General features: G+C 36.9%; 1 protein-coding gene across 3 annotated transcripts in view; it reads left to right on the top strand.

Annotated features, from left to right (window-relative positions):
• LOC307143198 (CLIP-associating protein 1-B) overlaps nt 1–21,787 on the top strand; it is a 140,389-nt gene that overhangs the window by 105,720 nt on the left and 12,882 nt on the right. For all 3 annotated transcript variants that reach the window (XM_079844526.1, XM_079844527.1, XM_079844528.1), the window contains 7 exons: nt 3,205–3,357; nt 5,977–6,089; nt 13,276–13,423; nt 16,446–16,668; nt 16,749–16,805; nt 18,035–18,222; nt 20,298–20,426. In XM_079844526.1, the coding sequence (XP_079700652.1) occupies nt 3,205–3,357; nt 5,977–6,089; nt 13,276–13,423; nt 16,446–16,668; nt 16,749–16,805; nt 18,035–18,222; nt 20,298–20,426 (1,011 nt within the window). The remainder of the gene's footprint in view (nt 1–3,204; nt 3,358–5,976; nt 6,090–13,275; nt 13,424–16,445; nt 16,669–16,748; nt 16,806–18,034; nt 18,223–20,297; nt 20,427–21,787) is intronic.

The raw sequence follows: 21,787 nt of genomic DNA, 5'->3' as shown, positions 1-21,787 counted from the left end.
GAAACCGTTAATAAATACAATTTTTTTTAACCTAAATGCTATTATTATAATTGTTTTTAAAACAACTATTAAACATGACAAAGTAACAACAAATTAAACAGGAAATAAATAAAAATAAAGTAAACCTAAATAGTATTATAAAAAAAACAAATAAAAAAATGACATAATATCACTAAATATTAAACTGGAAATAAATAAAATAAACCTAAATATTATTATTAAAAAAATATTTAATTAAAATTAATAATAATTAAATCATTAATAAATACAAATAAATGAAACCTAAATAGTATTTTTTTTTTAAACTAATAAACATGACAAAATTACAAAAAATAAACAGGAAATAAATAAAAATAAAGTAAACCTAAATATAATTTTTTTTAAACTAATAAAAATTACATAACAAAATCACAAAATATTGATTAAATAAACCTAAATAGTATTATTTAAAAAAAAAAACTAAATTTAATAAAAATTAAATCAATATTACTAAAAATTTCACCTTTAATAAATACAAATAAATTAAACCTAAATAATATTATTTAAACAAAACCTAATAAACATGACAAAGTTACACAAAAATAAACAGGAAATAAATTTAAAAAAAAACTAAATGACAAAATGAGTAAATATTAAACTGGAAATAAATAAAATAAACCGAAATAGTGTTATTTAAAAAAAATAATGGAATCAAAATTACTAAAAATGTAACCATTAATAAATACAAATAAATTAAACATAAATAGTATTTTTTAAACAAAACCTAAATAAACATGACAAAGTTACAAAAAAATTAAACTGGAAATAAATAAAAATAAAGTAAACCTGAATAGTATTATTTAAAAAAAAATGAATAAAAATGCCGACAAAATTACTAAAAATTAAACTGAAATTAAAAAAAAATAAAGTAAATCTAAATTGTATTATTAAATCACAAAAAAACAAACAAACAGAAACTAATAAAAAAAGACAACAAATTACAAAAAATAAAATGGAAATAAATAAAAGAAAAAGTAATATTATTTAAAAAAAAAACTAAAAGATCATAAAATGACATAACAAAATGACTAAAAATTAAAACGGAATAATATGAATAGTAAAAATAGTATGTTAACAATAATAACACTGGTTTTACTTTGATGTTGGTTGTTTAACTGACGAAACATTGAAAATTACTTTTTTCGAAAGATTTCCAGTGGACAAAAATTACTAAAAAAATGAATTGATGATCTATGACCGTACGATGTGAATTCTGTCCCTCACAGCCTTCAGATGAAAAGCGCTGGACATTTTCCAAGGCAAAAGACAAAATCTTCATATCTGATGTTCAATATCCTGGGACCCAGAAAAAAAAAAGTGTTTTGAATTTAGTATTTTTTCATGTCATTACATTGTTTAGAGCATAAGAAACATTTTTGAAAAATAATATTTTATTCATATGTTATGATATGTCCTCTGTAGTTGACACCAGGACTATAAAAAAAAAAATGACATGAAATTACATGTATAGGCAAAATCAATGGGATTTATTTTTAATTCACCAATACATTTTTAGGTTTCAGGATTTTTTTTAAACAAACTTTGTTTAAAGATGATTCTGAACTATGTTATGAAAGATATAACGGAATGCATTGATAAACCATATGTGGGTAAAATGGCCATACTTGGATTTTCCCATTCAATACAACGCATCTATACACTGCATCTAATTTGCATATTAATGTGTTCTTGGTGCAACATGTAATGGAAATAGAAGTGTAGTAATGGGAGGAATAATTGGCAACATTTTCATAATCATATTTAATATTTCATAGGAATATTGATATGTAATTTCTTTCCTATTCACTTGTTATGTTTCCAAAATGCCTGATAAAAATGATTTAAATCCTGGCGTCCACTACAGTGGACATGTATGAAATCAATGCCCAGTTTTGTAACAGAAAGTCAGAAGTTTTGATCAGAAACCCAATAACATTTTCCTGAGATGTTGATTTATAACAAACAATTTGAAAATTAATCGGATTTAAATTATAATTAAAAAATATTATCATATTTCCATAAGAGTGCTAAACATTAATGTCAGCCATTTTTAAAGACCAAGAAGTTGTTGTTGTCCTGGTGAAACCTCCAAACATTTGGTATCTCTGCAAAGCCCCGAATGTGCTCTTTACAGGACATCCAGACTGAGACATGTGACATGTATGATGTCAGAGAAATTCCCTAAAATATAACGTCCAGTGGACAAAAGTCTATTCGTGGGTCCCAGGAGGATATGCAGCCATGTTGAGCAGGATTTTGGACCAATCAGGTTTGAGTGTGGGCGGAGCTACTCAGTGTAATGCAGCAATAGAGACAGAGCGTATTTAGGCCACGCCCACCGGGGGGGGGGGGGGGGGGGGACAATCCAACGCTCTCCATTGACTTTGCATTGCGTGAGGCTGCCTCATTGTCATTTCGGACTTATAACAAAAAACAGAACAATGTCTAAAAGCTGATATGTGACAAAGTGTACAGCAAACAAGCTAAAAAACACAGAAATAAGTTATTATAAGCTGTCGACCCAAAAAAACGAGAGTTTAAGGAGACAAAAGTGGATAAAGGCAGTAAAGCGTGACGCTTCAGCTGAAGAATGGGGACATTTTGGGATCCTGACACTCAGTATGTCTCAGTATGCCTATGTGTGCAGTAAATATGTTGTCACTGTTAAGTCAAATATCCAAATTTCAGGTTTATATGTGATATTTCCTGTCGCTGATTGCGTTCCCCTGTAGTGTTTGCAGTTCTCAGTGTAATATAATGTGTATCAATGGCCTGTATCCACTTTTTTGTCCTTAAACGCTCGTTTTTTGGGTCAACAGCTTATAAAAACGTCTGGGTTTTTGGTTGTGGGTTTTGTTTAGCTTGTTTGCTGTACACTTGGTCACATATCAGCTTTTAGACATTGTTCTGTTTTTTGTTATAAGTCCGAAATGACAAGAATGCAGCCTCACGCAATACAAAGTCAATGGAGAGTGTTGGATTGTTTTCCCCCCCGGTGGGCGTGGCCTTCAGATTATGACACGTGTCGCTCTGTCTCTATAGAAACAAGACACTCGCATGACACTTCTTCTGCATTGTGCCTGGTTATTATCCATAACGTAGATACAGCAGTTATGTGTGTTTTGAAAGGAAAGCAGTTGAAGGTGCTGGTTGTGTGTTTTCCAGGCTGCTCAGATGGTGTTGATCGCCCTGTTTGAGCTGAACACCCCAGAGTTCACCATGCTGTTAGGCGCTCTGCCCAAAACCTTCCAGGACGGAGCCACTAAACTCCTGCACAACCACCTGAAGAACAGCAGTAACGCCGGCGCCGGCGCAGTGGTACAGACGCGCTCGCTGTGCTTCAGCACTCAAAAAAAAGATTTTTCAGTTTTGTTCACTTTACCTGAACAATTCATGTTGAATTAATGCCATTTTGGCTATTTTTCATTTCAACATGATTGTGTCATGTTAAAGGGTTAGTTCACCCAAAAATAAAAATTATGTCATTAATTCCTCACCCTCATGTCGTTGGACACCCGTAAGACCTCCGTTCATCTTCAGAACACAAATGAAGATATTTTAGTGTAAAGCTGATGCTGAGAAAGGCTTCAGATAGGCCTCCATTGGCATTCAGTACATTTACACTCACAAGACCCATAAAAGGCACTCAAAACGTCATTACAAAGTCCATCTCACCACAGTGACTCTACAATAATTTTACGATGCGACGACAATAGTTTTTGTGCGCAAAAAAAAATCAAAATAACACCTTTATCCAACTTGTTCTTGTCTTCTGTGTGTGCCTCCACGACGCATGCGCGAGAATATGACGTAGCGCCGGGGTTCGGGAATCCATGAAATGCACACTTTAGTCAGATTTTGAGAACTACGCCGAGACCTAAAGCACGATCAATGTAGAATCCAACAGCTTAGATACGCGCGTCTTCCTCTGCTTGTAAACAAATCGCTTCTGGGTCATGTGTCCGAACGCCGAATCTACGTCATATTCTCGCGCATGCGTTGTGGAGACACACACGGAAGACAAGAACAAGCTGGATAAAGGCGTTATTTTGATTTTTTTTTTCGCACAGAAACTATTGTCGTCGCTTCGTAAAATTATTGTAGAGTCACTGTGGTGAGATGGACTTTGTAGCGACGTTTTAAGTGCCTTTTATGGGTCTTGTGAGTGTGAATGTACTGAATGCCAATGGAGGCCTATCTGAAGCCTTTCTCAGCATCAGATTTACACTAAAATATCTTCATTTGTGTCTGAAGATGAACGGAGGTCTTACGGGTGTCGAACGACATGAGGGTGAGGAATTAATGACTGAATTTTCATTTTTGGGTGAACTAACCCTTTAAACTGACTTAAAACTGTCACTCGTTGGTTAAACATAAAGTTTTCATTTTGAAATAACATGTTTCAATCAAGTAACCCAAAGAAATAAGACTTTCACTACCCATCACCCTTTGCAAAGGGGCTGAATTCGGAGAGTAAATGTTTAAATAAAGTGCAATTTGATGCATTTTTAACAAGATGAGAAAATGGAGAGACTTTTTAAAGCTTAATGTTTTATGTTGGTATTTAAAAGTTTGTGTTATGTTAGTGTTTTTGGAGGTTACCATTGGGTGAAGTGTAGAGCATGTGCTTGGGTGGACCTACTAAATCTATTAAAGTTGTTTTAATAATATAAAGCAAGTTAATCATGTGGAAATACTTTCCATGATTTTTTTATGTTCATTCAAAGAGTAATTTTTTTGAGTGTATTTGCTGCCTCCGTAGTCATCATTGAATTATGGGGGAAACGGGTGATATTCATTCATTTAAAACACAGTAGTAACTTGACTAAATGGGATTCATTGGAAGTGATGTAAACATATCAGCTTAACATCAAGGATTAAATTTAAGATAGCATGATTAATTGAAGTTCAATAAAAAACATTAATTCAAGTTAAAAATAAGTATTTAAATCATGTTTAGTGAATGTTATCTGTTCATGTTAAATGAACACAAATATTTCAAGCTGGTTGAACATCATCCATTGTTGTTAAGATAATGTCAGGGTTCCCACTCGTCCTGGAAAATCTGGAAAATTTATGACAAATTTTCCAGATCCAATTTATGACACATTTTTCAGTCCTGGAAAACACATGGAAAATTAGAGAAAATGTAAAATGTCCTGGAAAATCTTGTTGTTGTCTGGGAAAATTCTTTAAATAAAAATGTTACTTCTTGAGTAGTATTTTGAATAATGATGTTTAATAGCTAATGCTATTAACTGCTCAAATGTATGCAGTGAATGTTAGCTCGTAAGCTGCTCCCTAATCACATCATTTTGATATAAAGTCACATTTGTGTGTTATATAGTCAGAATTGCGTGATATAAACTCGCAAGTCTTTTCTTCACAATTGACTTTTTTGCGCAGTTGCGAGTTTATATCTTGCATTTCTGACTTCTTTTCTCAGAATTGTGAGATCTAAACTGCAATTGCAAGTTATAAAGTCCAATTCTGAGGAAAAAAGAATTGCCACAATTTTCGCGTTTATATCACAAATATGTAAACTTGCAATTGCGAGAAAGTCAGAATAGCGAGATAAAAAGTCACAATTACCTTTTCTTTCTATTCTGTGGTGTAAACAAGCTTCCATAGTCGTAGTGTATGATTAAGAGCTCGTATTGAAAAATGCTGGATTGTTAAGTAATGGCAATAAACTGGACGGCTTTTAAAGCAATATTTGGCATGATCCTTGTCTTTTATTCCCGCCGTAGTAAAATTGAAAATGTCCTGGAATAGTACTGGAAAATGGTTGCTGAAAAAGAGCGGGAACCCTGAATATGGTGTAATCACGTGGAACCACTGTCCACGATTAAATCATGTTCAACCAATGTGCTATTTTTTTGAGTGAGTCTTCATGATGTGGTGGGCCGCTCGCTGACCTGTCTGTCATTCCTTCAGTCTCAGGTGACCCCCAGCAGCCCGGCGGGACGCCCCCCTCACAGACACCCCGGGACCCGCACCAGCCCACTGACGTCCCCCACAAACTGCTCACACGGAGGCCTTTCCCCCAGGTACAGCACCAAACACTTCAGCAAACACAACACAAAAAGGTTCTATATGGCACCAAAAATGGTTCTTGGCTCGTAATCATAGGGGAACCTTTTTTAGTGCTATATAGCACCAATTTTGGTGCTTCATACCCCTTTTCCATCAAGGCAGAGCTAGAGCTAGATCAGAGCCAGAGCCTAGTTTCTAGGGTTGGGTACCGAAATCCGGTTCCAATATGGCACCGGTACTTATATAACCGGTATGTACCGGACCGAATCAGAACGCAGATTTCGGTTCCTCATTTCGGTGCCAAAATTCAAACGTGCTTTCAGGTGCTTTGGCTGAGCCAGAGACAGACGCTCAGCGCTGGTCACATCACAACTCATGACAACTATTCAGTGTTTTCAACCACATCTCATGACAACTATTCAGTGTTTTCAACCACATCTCATGACAACTATTCAGTGTTTTCAACGACATCATGTTTATTTCAGGTTTCAGACATTTAAATGCTCATAAGTACTAGCAAAAAACACACACTGATGTCTATGAAAGCGGCAATGACAATCCTTTCAGACGGTTATAATTTAACTAACGTTACGTGTTTTATTCACATCAGATAAATGCACATTATATAGTAACTATATAGTTTACTCTATTCTTCCTCCAGTTCACTGGTCACTTACTTTCATGTATTTCGTGAGACGAGAATGAACTCAAGTGTTGTAAATCCGACAGATCCGATTCTGAGGCGCAAACTAACATGGCGCCGCCCATTGCGCTTTATAGATCAACTAACACACATTCACTCACACATTTGAACATCAGATAGTTCGTGACACAGTTAAGAAGTTTGTGAATATTTTGAATAAAAAGAAAAAAAGAAATAAACCCGATACAGCTGAGCTGTCAGTGCTATTGCGGCTGCTGTGTGTCATGTGAGAAACATGACGCGTCACCATGGAAACATTAAGGCGATGCGTTCAAAAATATTTAGCCAGAGAATATGATCATATTTCAAAATAAAGCTGAAGCTCGAAGCTGGTTTGTAGCAGAGCAAGAATACAGACGACTACTGTTATTACTGTAACTGTTTAGAGTTATATTAGGCTTGTTATAGTTGGGTGGCTTAGGTTTTACTGTGAATTTGTAAATATGTCAAATATAATTTGTAAATAAGTAAATTGTGTTTTGTATTTATTTATATTCATACATTTAAGTATACATTAAACTTTTAATAAATGGTTCAATTTAAATAATAAATAAATAAATAAAAAGCCATTTAATGTCATCCACCTCGTTTGGTGGCCTTTAAAAAAAAAAAAAAGTATCGGTTCAGGCACCGTTTAGGCACCGGAACCGTTTTAAAAGTATCGGTTTGGCACCGGAATCGAAAAAAACCCAAACGATACCCAACCCTACTAGTTTCAAATCGGTTCTTTGTGTTTCTACACCCAAAGCCCCAGCTCCGAGCCAGGAAAAGTGGTTTTTAAGTAGCACCAAAACATAGAGACAGAGAGCGACACGCGTCATAATCTGAAGGCCACGCCCATCGGGGGGGAAAACAATCTAACCGTCTCCATTGACTTTGCATTGCGTGAAGCGCCTCATTGTCATTTCGGACTTATAACAAAAAACTGAACAATGTCTAAAAGCGGATATGTGACAAGGTGTACAGCAAACAAGCTAAACAAAACCCAGAAGCAAAAATCCAGAGATTTTTATAAGCTGTTGACCCAAAAAACAAGCGTTTAAGTACAAAAAAGCGGATTCAGGCCATTGAGACAGAGCGCGCGGGTCATATTACACTGAGAACTACGACGACTAGAGCGGAATGTAATCAACGACAGGAAATATCATATATAAAACGGACATTTGGATATTTGACTTAACAGTGACAAAATGTTTACTGCACACATACACATATTGAGACACACTGAGTGTCAGGATCCCAAAATGTACCCATTCATCAGCTGAAGCTTCACTTCGTATTGCCTGTATCCACTTTTATCTTCTTAAACGCTCGTTTTTTTGGGTCGACAGCTTATAAAAACGTATTTCTGTGTTTTTTAGCTTGTTTGCTGTACACCTTGTCACATATCAGCTTTTAGACATTGTTCTGTTTTTTGTTATAAGTCAATGAGGCAGCCTCACGCAAAGTCAATGGAGAGCGTTGGATTGTTTTCCCCCCCGGTGGGCGTGGCCTAAATACGCTCTGTCTCTATTGCTGGGCTAGAACAGGGCTAGAAGTAAGAACCGATTACGTCAGGCGCTGGGGGCGGGGTCAACAAGACCAACACACACTTGAGATCCGCCATTGTTGAAATAGCAGCTAATGGAGCTAACAGCTACTGCTCGTTTGTAATCTCCGTCTATACAAATGACGGCGAGCTGCATGAATGCGTTGGATTCGCTGTTTTCGTTGTGTTTTGATGCCGATGTAGGATCGTAAAGCCATGTGAATCAATAGTAACACAACGTTTGCATTGTTGATGGAAGGCTTGTTCGCATTTGGGGGTAAAATGTGTTTTTTTGGCATGGTTGCCTACTAAAATTCGCATTCCCGGGGCTAAATATCACATAATTGGGGTCGCTTCAACCCGCGGACATGAAAAAACAGCCCGCGGCAAAACCGCAGACTTGGCAACACCTCGCTAGCGTTGCTGAGAAAGTTGAGACGTATACAGTGACGTAAGACCTGGCTCTGTTGTGGCTCTCAGCCCGTGGAAAAGCAAACGGTTCATAGAAGGCTTCTCAGTCGAACCAACTATGAACTGGGACTAGCTCTGGCTCTGAACTAGCTCTAGCACTGCCGTGGTGGAAAAGGGCTTCAGTGGTTCTTCAGCGGTTCTTCAGAGGTTCTTCACCGGTTCTTTGACTAAGGTGCTATATAGCACCTCTGAAGAACCGCTGAAGAACCACTGAAGCACCAAAATTGGTGCTATATAGCACTAAAAAGGTTCCCCTATGATTACGAGCCTTTTTTGGGACATCATCAGGACTACATGACCTCTGAGCCCGCAGAAAAGAAAAACACTGATTTTCGATTATAGTCTTAATATTATTATTATTTTAAAAAAGCTAATAAATAAGGTCGATTTTATTAAATAAATCATCTGAAATGATGTTTAATATTAATAAAATAATAGACAATATTGAGTAACATTATCAATGTAATCGCTCTGACACTATCATACGAATCAATAATGTTTACTGAATATTGTCTATTATTTTATTAATATTAAATATAATATTTAATTTATTTTAGTAAATTACTAAGGTGAATTTTTATTCAAATAAAGGAACTAAATTGTTTTAAAATATGTTGATAAATATTTTAGGTGATTTATTTAATACAAATGTACCTTATTTGCTAAAATAAAATACAAAAAATATATTTAATATTAAAAAAATATATAATAGACAATATTCAGTAACATTATTGATCAGTGCGAGTACATTAATAATGTTATTGAATATTGTCTATAATTCTCTTAATATTAAATATAATTTTAATTTATTTTAGTAATTATAGTAATTTTTATTAAAATAAATAAACCAAATTCTATTATGTTCATACATTTTTTAGGTGATTTATTTAATAAAAATCAACCTTATTTTTTTCTTAAATAAAAAATGATATTTAATATTAAGAGAATTATACTGTAGACAATATTCAGTAACATTATCGATTTGTACGATTGTCAGTGCGATTACATTAATAATGTTACTGAATATTGTCTATTATTCTCTTAATATTAAATATAAATTCAAATGTATTTTTGTAAAAAACAAAGGTGAATTTTTATTCAAATAAATGAACTACATTATTTTAATATATGTTAATAAAAAGGTGGTTTATTTAATTAAAATCTACCTTATTTATTTACTAAAATAAATAAAAAACGTATATTTTATATTAAGAGAATAATAGACAATATTCAGTAACATTATCGATTTGTAAGATAGTGTCAGTGCGATTACATTATAATGTTACTGAATATTGTCTATTATTCTCTTAATATTAAATATAATTTTTTATTTATTTTAGTAAATTACTAAAGTGAATTTTTATTAAAAGAAATGAACAAAATGTTTTAATATATGTAAATAAATATTTAGGTGATTTATTTAATACAAATCTACCTTATTTACTTAAATAAAAAACATACTTAATATTAAGAAAATAATAGACAATATTCAGTAAAGATTTAATCGCACTGACACTATCGTACAGTAATGAGATGAACTACTGTTATTGAGCTGAATAATGACACTATTGTCTTCTGTAGAGCTGCTTTATAGTTCAAATTGAATTTGTTTCATAATTTTATGAATTTTACATTAACACTGTTATTCTCCTGTTTATTAATGTGAAGCTGCTTTGAAACAATCTGTACTGATAAAGCACTATAGAAATAAATATGACTTGACGTAATATTCTCAGCTTCACAGAGCTGCACGATTCTGGGTAAATCAATATTTAGTTTTGTTTAAAAATAGAGATCACGATTCTTCCACGATTCGGAATAGACAACTAAACAAATTACATATAATTTATTAGAGGTTCTGGCAAAATGTTAATTGCTACAGTCTATTTAAGAAATATTTAATTCATTTGAATTAGTTATTTTTTTAAATCAGGTTGAGTGAATGATTCAATGACTGATTCCAAAAATGGTGGCGTCTCACAGCGTTCACTGTCTCACATCAATACAATTAATACAAATAACAATATATAATAACTGGCTGCAGTGCATGTGAACACAATATTTCTGTTCATTCGAGCATATGCGACTCCGTTCACACCAATAACTATAAAGATAGTTCTAATAATCGCTAACAAAACTACCATGCAAGACGTGATTTATTGTTTGAGCGCGTCGTGTTTGCTCAGAACAAGCAGCGTCTTTCACGCTATCTTTCCTCTTTGTCTCTACTCCTCCCTGCTCTCTCTTCATCCTCCTCTTCTTCTCGGCCCAGTCGTTTGTGGGGCTGGAGCTCAAAGACTTCTTCTCCTCTCACACCCCCCCACCCCGGCCCCGCCACACCCCCTCTCCGGGCTCATCGGCGGGCGTATTCGCCCAGGTAACACACCTCGGCCGGGGCAGGAATCTCATAAGAGCAGGAATCTCCTACACACTTATTCATTTACTCATTGGTAGTCTAAGAACTCAAACTCAATGCATGACTTTGAAAGGATTGTTTTGGCTTTATTTGAAGCCAGAATGTTCCCATTAAGGCGAGACGCTTCAGGAAAAAACTAGGGCTGTCAAAAGATTAATCGCGATTAATCGCATCCAAAATAAAAGTTTGTGTTTACATAATATATGTGTGTGTACTCTGTTAATTATTATTTATATATAAATACACACACATTCATGAATATATTTAAGAAATATTTGCATGTATATACTGTATATACATTTATATAATCTATAATATATATAAATATAAATGTTTTATATATATATAAAAAAAAATCTTAAATATATACATGCTTGTGTGTGTATTTATATATAAATAATAATTAACAGAGTACACACACATATATTATGTAAACACAAACTTTTATTTTGGATGCGATTAATCGCGATTAATCTTTTGACAGCCCTATTTCGTTTTTCATGCGAGATGCTTCCATAATATTCTTCTTTCAGACTAGCGGAAAGAAAACATCCAAAAATACACATTTATGTGTAAAATCTGTAGATTTCAATCGCAACCTTTAAAATCAGAAATCTCCACTTTACACACACCAAACTTTTTTATTCTTTATCATTTTTTTATTAACAGTTGTATTCCTATGCGTATTCTGAAGGTTTGTTCATATATCATTCATTTTACATTTTATTCATAAAACATGGTTAAACTGTGTTTTTTTTTTCTCTATTTTCTATGGAAGCTTGTTTCCGCCACAGAATTAAAAAAAGATAATTGCTACATTTTATCTTACAGTTCTGACTTTTTTTCTCAGAATTTGACTTTATACCTTGCAATTGCGAGTTTATACACCGATCAGGCATAGCATTATGAGTCGACCACTGACAAATGAATAACACTGATGATGTCTTCATCACAGCACCATTAGGCAGCAAGTGAACATTTTGTCCTCAAAGTTGATAAATGGGCAAGCGTAAGGATTTGAGCGAGTTTATATCCCACAATTCTTAGGAAAAAGCTGCAAAAGTCTGAGAGGTAAACTCACAATTGTGAGTTAAATAGTCACAATTATTATATATTTTTTTGTTTTATTCTGTGGCGGAAACAAGTTTCCATGATTTTCTGATGAATGGAGTGATAAAAAGATAAATACTAGGGCTGTCAAAAGATTAATCGCGATTAATCGCATCCAAAATAAAAGTTTGTGTTTACATAATATATGTGTGTGTACTCTGTTAATTATTATTTATATATAAATACACACACAAGCATGTATATATTTGAGAAAAAAAATATTATTTTTATATATAAAACATTTATTTTTATATATATTATAAATTATATAAATGTATATACAGTATATACATGCAAATATTTATTAAATATATACATGAATGTGTGTGTATTTATATATAAATAATAATTAACAGAGTACACACATATATCATGTAAACACAAACTTTTATTTTGGATGCGATTAATCGCGATTAATCTTTTAACAGCCCTAATAAATACAAAAAAAACCTAATATGTCAACAATCAAACATGAATTTTGAGCCTGGCTTTATCCAATCAGTTCAGATTTGTGTGCTGGAATTGTATGCAAATTAGCGCATACTTAATTAGATGTGGCCTCATTTGCATATCTAAACATGACTTTCAGAAAACTTGAACTACGAAACAATTGTCTTAATGTACTGATTAATTTACACTATTCACCTGTAGTGTCTTGTCTTAAGAGTGAAAATCCTGAAGTTTTAGTGACGTGAGAATCTGTGTCCCACATTTTCATCACTTTTGTGACGTCTTGCTGTCTCTCATCCACCCGATTTCTTTCGTTTCCGCCGCTTTGCTTCATGGGGCTCGTGGCGAATGCAGATGTTTGTCGAGCGTCAATCTGTCCGTCTGAAACATTTAAGATGTGTCACTTTGCCTTTGCAGCTGAGCAGTAAACACATTCATCACGTCTTGTCGTGCGTCCGTCCTGTGTTTTGTTAAATGTTGAAATGGCTGCGTATGGAGTCACGCCTCTCTGTGTGTTTACAGTATGCTGGAGTACGACACGGAGAACATGAACTCAGAGGAGATCTTCAGCTCTTTGAGAGGCGTGACCGAAGCCATCCAGAGCTTCAGTTTCCGCAGTCAGGAAGAAATCCTCGAGCCCATCAAGCGTGACGGCAAGAGGGAAGATACGGTGAGTACGACCATCTGCAAGATTGACTTCAATCTGTTGCTCCGCCATGACAGTAGTTAATCTATACTCACCAAAAAAGTTGTTTATGCTGTAGAACTTTTCATGTTAGCAACTTGTAGCCCACATAGCGATAGTTTCAGCAACTCTCAAAACATAAACAATGTGACCATTTTAAAATAGCAATTATATAAAATGTATCAATGATACAAAAATATATTACCGGGGTCATGAACTGATAAAATCGAATTATCCTTGAGCTTTTGACATATTGGGTTTTGGTTATTCAGTATCAAGATGCATGTTGACTAAATTCAAGCATTAAAGAGAAAACAGTGTCTTCACTTTTATCTTTTTACACATTCATTTCCCACATATAATTGAACGAGGAAAGGAAAAACAAAAGAAAACGGCAACAACAGACTAGCATGTTGACTAGAACATACATTTTGCTCTCCTTTCTTTCTGGCCAGCAAATTTCTCAATGACTCTCTGATTGAAGTCAGTAATCTCAGTAGAGTCATGACGTTTGCATAGTTCAGTTAGATATTTGAGGTCTCTTACCCCCGTTGTTGTCCACAAAACTTCAGTACCAACACTTTGAAATAAAAGACAGGGAAAGCAATAAAGGCCATTGCTAACAACACATCCAGCCAGCCACCTCCGTTTCTCATAACAAGCGCAGGTGAAGGTGCTGCTGGATTTGTAAATCGCGTTGGTCCGATTTGGGATCCTTTATCCTTTTTTTTCTTCCAGCGAACGCCTTGTGAAAGAATTTGGTTTAACTGCTGCCATCTCTACGAAAGTGATCATCCTAATAAGGTTTTGGCGGAGTCGGAGTGACTGTGTCGCCCGCGCACTTTCACTTTAGTGGCCAAGAGCGGAAAGTTGAATGACAGGTGATGAGAACCAATCAGATTGGATAAAATAACACGCATCCAATTCTGATTCGCCAGGGACGCAGCGACCTGCGTCCGGAGGAGGATCTTTAAGAAACCAATTAGAGACCAGCTTCAGGTCACATGCTGCCCGTAGATTTTTGGACTCAGATAGACGTCCATTTGTCCGGCGTCCCTCGCGCATGAAACCGCATGAAACATATTGAAGAACATAAAAAATAGTTAACCGATCAAAGCCAGTTTTTATTAAATGCTGAGGCTTTTACTAAAAGCCGGCACATCGTATGAGTAAACTATTTTATTTTTGTGTCATTTTTATGTCATTTTTGTATACATGTATATTTCTGGAATTTTGATGGGGGCGGCGCCCCAGCGCCCTCTATTGACCAGCCGCCACTGCATTGAAGTCTCACAGCAGTGGGCGTTTACACTGAAGTCTCACAGCAGCCAATCACAGCAGTGGTCGTTTACACTGAAGTCTCACAGCAGCCAATCACAGCAGTGGCCGTTTACACTGAAGTCTCACAGCAGACACGCCCCTTCAAACAGAGCGTTCAAATCAGAGGCTAATGGTGCGTTCACACTGGACGCGATTTGTGCGAGTGATTTACATGTTAAGTCAATGTATTCGGCGGTGCGATTCGCGCGAATGAGGCGGCGTGAATGCCGCGATTCGCGCGAATGAGGCGGCGTGAATGCCGCGATTCGCGCGAATGAGGCGGCGTGAATGCCGCGATTCGCGCGAATGAGGCGGCGCGAAGGACGCGAATTGAGCGTTTTGAATCGCTCAAGTTGAAAAATCTGAACTTTGCCGGATATTTCGTGCCGCGTTAACCAATCAGGAGCTTGCTCTAGTAGTGACAACAATGAGAAGAAAATCTGTATATTCATATCTGGTTCAGACAATATGATTATCACTGTGATAACATTAAATGACATGAAACACAACACAGTCTCTTTTTGTTAAATGCAAGTTTATGTTTGATCAATAATACAAAAGTATTTACTTGTAAAAGGTATAATAAGCTATACATGAAATAAAGCAAATAATTCAGTCAAACATTCAAAGTCCGTGCTAGTAGGCTAACGTTACAACTGCAATGTACAGTTATAGCCTAAAAATATAAAGTAATGAAACTTCTCTTTGCCCTCAGCCTAAACGATTTGCCAGGGAACAAATTATAGATCCATGAGAGCAAAGATCGGCCGTTACAAGACGAATTATAGTTGGAGATGCCTCAGAGACATCAGAGCCAGCGGCAGAAGGACTGGCCGAGGAAAGGCTGCTCTCGCCGGGGTTAATGAGCGCCGCTGATCCACTGGAGCTCACAACTACGAAAACGCCAGATAAAATGTTCAAATAGGCGCTCTTTATATAAATAAACCACAGATTTGAGCTTTAAACAACTACATTATTGACTGAAAAAGTCTTAAAACTACGTTTTGTCACACATTAACAGTAGATTTGACGTGTAAAAGACGTGTAAACACAGCCCATGTCAGCCATTTCTCAACAAGACGAGCCGCTGGCAGAAGCCCCGCCCATGACGCGAATTCGCGTCTGTTGTGCAGTGAATGTCACGCATGTCACACACGAATTTTACGCGCAAATGAAGCGAGTAAACTCAAAACGTTCAAGCGTCCACCTTCGCGCGATTAGCGTGAATTATTCGCGCAAATCGCGTCCAGTGTGAACGCCACATAAAACCAGGAAAAATGCAAATACAAAAGACTCTATTTCAAATAAATGCTGTTCTTCTGAACTTCCTATTCATCAAAAAATACTGTTTTTTTTTTAGCAGAAAATCCTCATATGAGAATGATTTCTGAAGGGTCATGTGACACTGAAGACTGGAGTAATGATAAATTCAGCTTTGATCACAGGAATAAATTACACTGAAATATATTCAAATAGAAAACCGTTTTAAATTGTAAAATGTCACTGTTTTTGCTGTAATTTTGATCAAGTAAATGCAGCCTTGGTGAGCTGAAGACTTCTTTTTTATCTTTCACAGAAGTGTGTTTATATATATATATATATATATTATCAGGATTCATAATCAAGATGTGAAGTTTGATTATAATCACTCAACAGGTTGAAGTTAATAACCATGTTTCTCACTCAGACCGGTGTGGCGTCGTCTGGTGTGGATCCTCGTCTGTCCACAGGAGTGATGGAGGGAGGCCGGACGGCGCTGGACAACAAGACGTCATTATTAAACACACCATCCTCTCGATCCTTCAGCGGCCCGTGGACACGCGAATACAACCCCTACAACTACAGCGACATCAGCGCCTACGAGAAGGGAGCGCTCGCCGTGTTAGACGACGTGGAGCAGATCCGAGATGGTAAACGAACAAACATCTACTGGAGAACCTCTTGATGAAGTTCACAGAAACAGGCCAACGTCTTTGGGTTGTTCTTTCAGGTCGTCAGCAGGACTGTGGAGAAAACAAGATCCTGCATCCCAAAGGGTTTTCTGCAGGTATGAGTTTGAAAAGCACACGTCAATGAAAATCTCATTTAACCCTCTGGGGGTCTTCGGTCATTTCTGACCCAGTTTTTTTTTTCTTAAATGTTAAAAATCGTAACTTCATTAGAATGGTCCGAAACTTGGTGACTTTATTGGTACATGGTATATGAACACCCCAAAAAAATTGGGGAGAGGATTTGAAAAGACTAAGTGGTCTTAAAAAAATAGTCACACTCAGGGTCAAAAATGACCCCCATAGGAAACGAATGGGAAATTGGCAAAAATATGAAAATACAGAGTTTTTTTGTGCATACAATCTACAAATCAGCCAGGATGCAGAAAAAAGGACTCAACAGTGAAGGGGTGAATCTCTAAAACATCAAGAGTGCAAAACAGACAAAACAACTCACACACACACACACACACAATTAGCTGATCTGTAGATTGTATGCACAAAAAAACTAATTTCCCATTAATTTCCTATGGGGGTCATTTTTGACCCGAAGGTCCTGAATGTGGCAATTTTTTTTACGACCACTTAGACTTTTCAAATACTGTCCCCAATTTTTTTGGGTGTTCATATACCAAGTACCAATAAAGTCACCAAGTTTCAGACCATTCCGATGAAGCTACATTTTTATTTTTTTTATTTATAAAACGCAAGATCCACTATAGTGGTAAAAATTAGCTATTGCATGATAAAAATGCTCAATGTGTCCACCAGATGGCACCGATCTCATTTAAAAAATTGCTTTCATGAGGCCTAGGCTTGACTCTAAAATGAAATACAGCTTTAATAAAAAAAAAAAAAAAATGTATATATATATATATATATATATATATATATATATACAATGGGAAAAAATGGGTCATAATTATTGCATAAATATTAATTAATAATCATAAAATTATCTCAAAACACCAAAAAAGAAAAGAAAAAATATTATTGAACAAAAATATATTTCATTGATTTTACTCAAATCTTTTTTTATCTTAATCCCGCCTTCTGGGTCATTTTTGACCCGAAGGTCCTGAGTGTGACCCATAAATGAAGAACCCCAGAGGGTTCAAATCTCTCTAGATACTATATAAACATGTCAAAACAGATTTACCATGAGCTCTGAGCTTCTTAAACGGTTCATTGTGAACAGCCAAACTAAAAAAATCAGGCTTGAAGATAGCCTAAATGTTCAGACTGCCAGGTCAGTGTGTGTTTATTGTGGCGGACTCTCATTGGTCAGGACCCGGGCAGATGGAGATGGTTGGTGACCTGCTGAAGGAGCTGTCCAATCACAGCGAGCGTGTGGAGGAGAGGCGGGCCGCTCTGCTGGAGCTGCTGAAGGTCACGCGTGACGACAGTCTGGCCGTGTGGGAGGAGCATTTTAAAACCATGTTGCTGCTGCTGCTGGAGACGCTGGGAGATAAAGATGTGAGACACACTCGTCTTCATCGCACACACTCATACAGAAACATCACTCAGAGGCCACTATTTTAATGATCTGGGTGGTTGGAACAGGTGCACATTGTGCGGTTTTGGCCACGATTTGGCCGTCTGAGACACATTTTGCAAACCCTAAAAGATTCTTTTGATCCCAGACCTAAATCTGAAGTAATGACCGTTGCGATCAAATTTTACTTCAGATGAAATTCTGTCAGTGTCAGAAGATTTGGCGCAGTGTGAATTCTTCTACGACGACCATCAAATTGTCTTTGTTTTTCAAGACAAACTATGACCAAAATGAGTGCTAGAGATGTCTTTGTAGCCACCATTTTAATCCTGTGTGTGCAGCTCAATGTCACCGAACGCGTCATTGATTGATGATATAAAACTCCCGACAAGTTTTCTTGCGTGCGTCCGTTTTTAACGTGCCTTTGACTATCATACAGTCTGACATTAAAGGGTCATGAAACCCTTAACCAAATTTTCTGAGATTTTAACAGAGTTATGAGTGTTGGGCATCACAGAAGTCAATGTTACCATCCATTCGTTTTGATTGTTGGAGAAAACGAGTTAATTTAAAAAAAAATTGCGCTATATTCAACTTCCGGGTTTAAATTCATCTTTGTACTATAGTATGGCGATGACTCATCAGTGTCTCATAATTATTCATGAGTCTGCATGTCCTTATCCTATGAGAAGAGGCCCCACTTAATTATTCATGAGTCTGCATGTCCTTATCCTATGAGAAGATTTCGCGAGTTGAGCGTTTGACGCGTGTTGAAAAATCAGAAATCGCGCCGCGTTAACCAATCAGGAGCTTGCTCTAGAAGTGACAACAACAAAGACAAGAGTATATGTGGATACCTGGAGCTGTACGTACTTTATAGAAACAGGAATAAAAAGGATCTTGCTTGGAAGAAAGTGAGTGAGGAGGTCGGACAGTCTGGTGAGTTGTAAAAAACGCTCTTTATTCAATTTGAGCTATACATAGGGTGATTCCAGGGTGATTGGGACACGTTTTACCATTGAGATGACTTGGAAAAAGTGCCGGCAAATTGAGCTTATTCGCCGTATTTTAAAACAATCCATGTCAGCCATTTCACAACGAGACAAACCGGCTGGCTCCTCCCATGACGTGAATTTGCATCTGTTGTGGCGTAAATGTCACACGCGAATGAAGCGAGTAAACTCAAAATGTTCAAGCGTCAAACTACACGCAAATAGCACGATATATTTGCTACATTTGCGTCTGGTGTGAACGCACCATAAGAGTTTCTGTCACATAAGTTCTCTTCAGTAGATCCTGATTCTTCGAAACAAACGCGATTCGTCCACACTGTGAGTGCAACCACTCTTTACAGCCCATTGGCCAATCAAACGGCTCATAAAACTGTGTTGTCAGTCAGTCTCCACTCTGCAGTTTAACCACGCCCACTTTTATAGCATTTTTCAAAACTGTGGTGAGAACTGACGGCTGCTGAAACAGGGGGTTTCATGAGCCTTTAATGACAACTTCGTCTTACAGTGTGACAACAAGCAACAATCGGAAAGGACTATTATAAAACACACATTGTGCACCCGGATTTAGGACGTGTCCGAATCCACTTTTGCTAGTTTAACGACGGGAAAAACAGTCGGTGCGCCATAAGCATTGTCCAAAAGGGTTGTCCCTCGTCTCTTAATGAGTCATGGGTGTGTTTTGGGCGTAACGTGCAATAAACCAATCAGAGTCTCATCTCCCTTTCCCTTTAAAAGCCAGTTTCAAACACACCGCTAATTATTCGCTAATTACACGCGAGACTGAACGCTTCTCCAGAGAGGAATCCTTTTATTTTTAATATTTAAAAATGACGTGAAAATGATTACGGGCTGAAACTAGCAAAAAAACACGTGACGCCTGGCGTCACATTGCGGCGAGTGTATGATAGGGCCCAGAAGGTTTCTTGGCTAAACTGGACCTGATAATCAACAAGATCTGGTTCAACACTTAAAAACCGTGCAGATGCAACTACAGGTATTGTCTTGTGATTCTCCCGCTGACGTGATGTTGTTTGTGTCCGCAGCACACCATCCGAGCGCTGGCTCTGCGCGTCCTGAAGGAGATCATGCGCAGTCAGCCGGCGCGCTTCAAGAACTACGCAGAACTCACCATCATGAAAACGCTGGAGGCTCATAAAGACTGTCATAAAGAGGTGAGCGAGACACTCTCACTAAAACAAGATGACAAAACAAGCTTTAAAATAAACTAACACAGATAAAAATCACCCCCTCAACAACTGGACATTATCTTTGAAGAACCAGGATTCCCTGATATATGAGGAAGGCCATTTATTATTTAGTTTTATTATCATTAACTAAAACCATGAAAAGAAAATCATTACTTGTATTAAAATAAATATTAATTGAAATAAAATGAAATAAACTCTCCTAAAGGATTATTAGGAACACCTGTTTAATTTCTCATTAATGCAATGATCTAATCAACCAATCACATGGCAGTTGCTTCAATGCATTTAGGGGTGTGGTCCTGGTCAAGACAATCTCCTGAACTCCAAACTGAATGTCAGATTGGGAAAGAAAGGAGATTTAAGCAATTTTGAGCGTGGCATGGTTGTTGGTGCCAGACGGGCCGGTCTGAGTATTTCACAATCTGCTCCGTTACTGGGATTTTGGACAGTTGCCACCAAAATTGGACAGTTGAAGTCTGGAAAAATGTTGCCTGGTCTGATGAGTCTCGATTTCTGTTGAGACATTCAGATGGCAGAGTCAGAATTTGGCGTAAACAGAATGAGAACATGGATCCATCATGCCTTGTTACCACTGTGCAGGCTGGTGGTGGTGGTGTAATGGTGTGGGGGATGTTTTCTTGGCCCACTTTAGGCCCCTTAGAGCCAATTGGGCATCGTTTAAATGACACGGCCTACCTGAGCATTGTTTCTGACCATGTCCATCCCTTTATGAGCACCATGTCCCCATCCTCTGATGGCTACTTCCAGCAGGATAATGCACCGTCACAAAGCTCCAATCATTTCAAATTGGTTTCTTGAACATGACAATGAGTTCACTGAACTAAAATGGCCGCCACAGTCACCAGATCTCAACCCAATAGAGCATCTTTGGGATGTGGTGGAACGGGAGCTTCGTGCCCTGGATGTGCATCCCACAAATCTCCATCAACTGCAAGATGCTCTCCTATCAATGTGGGCCAACATTTCTAAAGAATGCTTTCAGCACCTTGTTGAATCAATGCCACGTAGAATTAAGGCAGTTCTGAAGGCGAAAGGGGGTCAAACACAGTATTAGTGTGTGTTCCTAATAATCCTTTAGGTGAGTGTATAAAATAATTAAACTTATTTTATTTCAGCTAGTTGCCAAGGCAATTTAGTTATAGTTAAAGTACTAAAATAACAAACTAAATAAGCTAAAACTAAAAACGTCCGGTTACGTATGTAACCCTCGTTCCCTGAGGAGGGAACGGAGACGTACGTTAGTGACTAACGAATGGGGGTTTCGCTTAGAAGCCAATCATCTTCATCGTATTCAACAGCGCCCA

This window comes from Gobio gobio (assembly GCF_949357685.1).
Source record: "Gobio gobio genome assembly, chromosome: 19".
Lineage (NCBI taxonomy): Eukaryota > Metazoa > Chordata > Actinopteri > Cypriniformes > Gobionidae > Gobio > Gobio gobio.
The sequence above is the reverse complement of the archived record's forward strand: the minus strand, read 5'-3'. Positions and strand labels throughout refer to the sequence as shown.